This window comes from Salarias fasciatus, chromosome 6 (genome assembly GCF_902148845.1).
Source record: "Salarias fasciatus chromosome 6, fSalaFa1.1, whole genome shotgun sequence".
Lineage (NCBI taxonomy): Eukaryota > Metazoa > Chordata > Actinopteri > Blenniiformes > Blenniidae > Salarias > Salarias fasciatus.
In genome coordinates, this window is record NC_043750.1 from 24,481,164 (window position 1) to 24,486,342 (window position 5,179).

At 45.7% G+C, this 5,179-nt stretch overlaps 1 protein-coding gene across 1 annotated transcript; it reads left to right on the forward strand.

The window, feature by feature from the left end:
* Positions 1-249: 249 nt before the first annotated feature.
* ptcd1 (pentatricopeptide repeat domain 1) lies at positions 250-4,709 on the forward strand. Its single transcript, XM_030095159.1, has 8 exons — positions 250-835; positions 918-1,058; positions 1,329-1,547; positions 1,622-1,723; positions 2,079-2,714; positions 2,936-3,052; positions 3,805-3,987; positions 4,131-4,709. Exons 1-8 carry the CDS (start codon positions 389-391, stop codon positions 4,380-4,382), a joined length of 2,097 nt encoding a protein of 698 aa, XP_029951019.1. The 5' UTR covers positions 250-388; the 3' UTR covers positions 4,383-4,709.
* Positions 4,710-5,179: the final 470 nt, after the last annotated feature.

The following is a 5,179-nucleotide window of genomic DNA, read 5'->3' on the forward strand; positions in this document are numbered from 1 at the left end:
TGTAAAAACTACAATCCCCACAAGCAGGCAAAACTAAATCACTACCGATGCTATCGAACTCTTACAAATATCGCTTCTGCAGTCGTTGAATCTCATAGTGATTCAGTTATGATAAATAAGATTTTTATCACAAGGTGAAAGTCCTGTTATTTGCCTTTAATGACCTGAAAATGGCTGAATGTGATGTTTTCCAGTTATGGCTTGTCATCCATTAATCAGGTCTGGATGAGTCTGCCATTGACCCATCGTGGTTGCATCCAACATGTCAGCGCCCGCCGTCTCCCTCCTCACCACTATGTAAGTGTTTAGAGTCGTAATTTGTCTCTAGTTAGTGGTCGACCTCGGAGTGTTTTAATGACTCGCGACTGGCTACAATAAGAGCTTCAAAATGTTGACGTCTTTCGCCTGCTCGTGCGTGCGGAACGGGAGGAAAGTGTCGACCCCCGCCACCAGGTTGTCCCTGAGAACACTCGCTCTGACGGGCACGCAGGATTTTTCGCGACCCCTGTCGTCCAGACCCCTCCGTCCCGACGCCGCGACCCCCCGGCAGCCACCCCGGGGACTGGCATCCAGGTCCGTGTCCCTGTCGGCGTCCTCCCGGGCGGAGTCGCAGTCCAGGGACTCTCATGACTGGGACACGTTCGGCTCGCTGTCCGCGGACCTTTCATCCAGGAGGTCGTTCAAGAAAGCCAGCCCTTACTTCCGAGACCTGGATGGAGACCCCGAAGGAGAGGAGAGCAAGGAGGAGCCCCTTCAAGCTCCGAGGAGGCTCCGGAGGACAAACACTCCTTACTGGTATTTCCTACAGTGCAAGAAGCTGATCCGAGAAAACAAGGTGGGTGTCAAAGAGCCGGTTGTCATCCTCGTCTTTGCCTTGTCTTGATGTGTGTTTACACTGGTTGTATGTTCTCTCACAGCTGCAGGAGGCTCTGGATCTGTTCAGCAGAGACATGCTGCAAGGAGAGAGGCTGCAGCCGGAGGAGTTCAACTACACCGTCCTGATAGGAGGCTGTGGCCGGGCCGGACAGCTCCAGAAGGCCTTCAAACTCTACAACGATGTAAATTCATTTCCGATAACCTTTAAAAGACAAGGCTAGATCACACTTATAACCTGAATGACCAGAGATGCCAGCCATGCACAGTATTGTGCAAGTCACTGAAGATTAGGGTCACTCTGCTAGATACTGAAGTGAAAAAGTAACTGTTTACTACTGGAATGTGTCATTTCTATCATTTCAATGCTCCTGGAAGAAATACATTTTATCAATGAAAATGATTTATACGTTCAGTTTACGGACCCTCTAATAATGTTTGTGTGTTTCCTCCAGTTGAAGAAGCGAGGTCTGGAGGCCTCTGACGCCACCTACACGGCGCTCTTTAACGCCTGTGCAGAGTCGCCGTCCAAACCAGCTGGCCTCCAGCAGGCTCTGAAGTTGGAGCAGGAACTGCGTCGCAAAAACTATCCCCTCAGCACCATCACGTACCACGCTCTCCTCAAGGCTCACGCCATCACCAACCACCTGCAGGCCTGCCTCCACACGCTCAGGGTACGCAGGAGTTTAAAGGAGCTGAGCCGAGTCTAATCTGACGTAATCTAATGTAATGGTGGGTTTGCTTGTAGGAAATGCTGCAGAACGGACATGTCGTCACTCAGGAGACTTTTCACTATCTGCTGATGGGCTGCTTGAAGGAAAAGGAAACGGGGTTCAGACTGGCCTTGCAGGTAGATGATAGAAATTCAAGATATCAGTTGCTTTAGTAGTTAATTGTTTTTTTGTTTTGTTTTTTTAAACACAGGAACATCTCTTGTCAATAATTCATCATAGTTTCAGTACAGACACACATCAGCACTGTGGCTGCAGTTTTCTGTTCTTGTGATGTACAGCTTACACACATGATGAATGTCATCAATGAAATTTTTGTCCAATCTAACTAATGTATGTAATGTAAATAACACTTTTTGTTGTGCCGTGTTGAACAGTTTAAAAAGAAGTCCTTGTATCGGTGTCAACCAATGTTCTTAGGAATGATTGTCGTCGCTTTTGAACTTTCTCTTTAACTTGTGATGTGATTTTCAGGTGTGGCGGCAGATGCTGCATTCAGGGATTATTCCAGACTCGCAGAACTACGACTTGCTCCTGAGAACAGCCCGGGACTGTGGGATCGGTGATCCCGCTCTGGCCTCCAGCATTCTGCTGACGACAGACCGTCAGAGTCGGAGACGGAGGAGAGAAGTGTCGGCCTCCAAAGCCCCGCTGGACATCGACCTTCTGGAGAAGCAGCTGTTTTTTCAGCCTGGTCCACACAGTGAGAGTCAGCAGGACACCGGACAACACTCCACTGATTTGATGCCAGTCAGTAAAACGGGGAGCACCCCTCCATCTGTTTACGTACCCGGCGCCACAGCTCCTAGCCTGCTGGATGTTTTTGAGGGGAAGAGCGGTGCTGTGGTCTCCCTCGGGACCGTAGCCGATGCGTCGAATCGACTCGCCCTCATCGGTGGAGCGGAAGGTTTGCTAGAGAAGATGACGACTGATGGAGTCAGCCCAGGCCTCCGAACTCTGACCCTGCTGGCCGACATGGCGGAGCCGGGCCGCCAGTCTCTGCAGGGGTTGTTGAAAGTTGCCAAACAGCACCGAGTAAAACTTGATGTTGGGTTTTTTAACTCAGCCATTCGCAGGGCCGCCAAAGCAAGCGACCACGAGGCGGCTAAGGTACGACCAAAAAATACTCTCCACCAAACCACAGGTGGTTTAGAATTCACCCATACTGGTTGGTTGACGGTTCTGAGTCTAATGAAGTGGTAAAACATCTTGTCGGTGTTTCTGTGTGTGTGCAGTCACAACGCAGAGCACAGATGTGGATATTTTAATGTGACCCAGATGAGCCTTTAATGGTCTTTGCCATTTCTAAAAACCATTCCCTCCCCTCCCAGGCTGTGCTGAGTGTGATGCGCGAGCGCAACGTGAGCGTGGACGTGCGAACATTTGGGTGCCTCGCGTTGTCCTGTGACCAGCAGAAGGACGGCCTTCAGCTTCTGGACGACATGAAGGTGAAAAAGGACTAAAACACAGAATAGAGGTTTTAAAACTTTTATCATTGCGGTGATTATTACGATGAAAAAAATACTTTGAATTCTGCTCCATCATTATGTGAGTGAAAATGTTTTGCTCTAATGCAATCATAATTTTGCAGACATAAAATGTTAAACCCTGAGTTCACCATGAAATGATGGAAACTGCAGTGTCTCTGCATCTTGTTGATGTCTGCCTCCTTGTTTTCATGTGTTCACAGACATTGATTGTGTTCCTGATATTGTGCAGTGATTTTATCCAGCAGAGTCTCGTTTTAATTCACTGCTGGCGTGAAGAATTGAAATGACAGCCAGTCAGTACTGTGTTCTTAGAAGAATGTCCTCGTGCAACAGAGTTCTTTGGCTTTTGAGATTTTTTGTGAAGGTGCTGAAATTCTGAAGTTTTGTAGCCTTTTAACAAGAAGATAAATCTTGAAAATTGATTGCACGTTTTGCATTTGCCTCCACCTTTTTACGTCTGAACAGATATATATATATATATATATATATATATTTTTTTTTTTTTTTTTTTTTAACATTCATTTTTTCCTTCCAGACATATAAGAATTTTTTTATTGAAAATTAATTCCTCGTGATTTCTTTTCGTCTATCTCATCTATTGTGGAAAAATAAGATTTAAATTCATAATTGTATTGGTAGAAGAGGCAGGCAATAGAAGAATTTGGTAGCTTGCTGTTATTTTTGCCCATCAGGTCTCTGTGTTTCCTCAGGAGGCGGGGCTACGGCCGAATGCCCACGTGTTCTCTGCTCTGATTGGCCGAGCAGCTCGGCGGCTGGATTACGCCTACCTGAAAACGATCCTCCAAACCATGAGAAACATGGATGTGTGGCCTAATGAGGTTATCATCAAACAGCTGGAGTTTGCTGCGCAGTATCCTCCCGACTACAACAAGGTCAGTATGTTGCACTGAGGAAAAAAACAAAAACAAAACCTGTTAGATTGAACATTGACACACTCATTAACAAAAGATCATCTGTCTGGCACTCAGTGTTAAACAGGTTACTGACCACCTCTCTTCTTCTCTTTCAATCCCAGTACAAGTCCAGAAACAACTACCTGGTCCACATCGACGGTTTCCGTGGTTACTACCAGCAGTGGCTCAGACAGATGCCCGCTCAGAGTACCGACGGTGAGACAGAGGAGCCTCAGCCTCAGAGCGACGCTGCCCCAATGAAGACAGAAGCTGTGGACGGGCTGACGGAGGCACAGAGGAACCAGAGAGCAGCCGCAAGGAGATTTTACTCTCGTAACCCAGACAAGAAGAGGAATGCGGCGTCCACTCTGTAACAACTTTGATAAAACTGCACTGATGGTCTGTGAAGATCCCGGTGTTGGTCCTGTGAACTCTTGACAGCTTTCTGTTCTCAAAACTTTTATATTGTAATATACATTACATAGAAATAAAATTGAAGCTCATCACATGATTCAGTATATTTTCACTTTCACAACATCAACCTGCTTCATCCCTCCGTCCCATCTGGACAACTGTAATTCCCTTCTGTCTGGTCTCCCTTTCAAATACATTCACACTCCATCTGACCGAAAATGCTGCTCCCTGGCTCATCACCAGAACTCCTTCCATCCATCTCATAACCTCTGCTGGCTGCCAGTGCAACAACATACTCAATTTTAGAATTTTACTTACGACATTCAGGACCTGATAATCTCACTCCTCCATGCCTCATCGACCTCTTAACTGCATTTTAACATGCTCATTGTATACAACGGTCTTAGGTGTCCTGAAATGTGCTATTTGTATTATTAGTAATATTTGTTTATTCATTTTTTTTTTCATTCAGGTAGGTGTTAGCATAGTAGGGCACTTTCCCATTAGTGCAACACAATTCTAAGTGAGGATGAGTAAAGTTGCATATTTGGGACAAAAATGGAACAAATAAATAATATTAGTGTCTACATTTTTTGTATTTGCGAATCTTAATATAATCAATTATATCATTAATTTTGATTTGAACAAGTTCCTCAGGGATTGATAAAATACTCGTGTTCTTTTTGTTGTTGTTGTTGTTGTTATTGGTCCTCCTCCTCTCCAGCTGGGGTCGCTATAAATCCTGAAGAATAAGCAA

What these genes read in the sequence shown, in the direction of transcription:
- ptcd1 (XM_030095159.1), top strand. Translation starts at nt 389, where the DNA reads ATGTTGACGTCTTTCGCCTGCTCGTGCGTGCGGAACGGGAGGAAAGTG. An exon ending in GGTTCAGACTGGCCTTGCAG is followed by an intron (nt 1,724 to 2,078) that starts GTAGATGATAGA and finishes TGTGATTTTCAG; the next exon opens with GTGTGGCGGCAGATGCTGCA. An exon ending in GCGACCACGAGGCGGCTAAG is followed by an intron (nt 2,715 to 2,935) that starts GTACGACCAAAA and finishes CTCCCCTCCCAG; the next exon opens with GCTGTGCTGAGTGTGATGCG.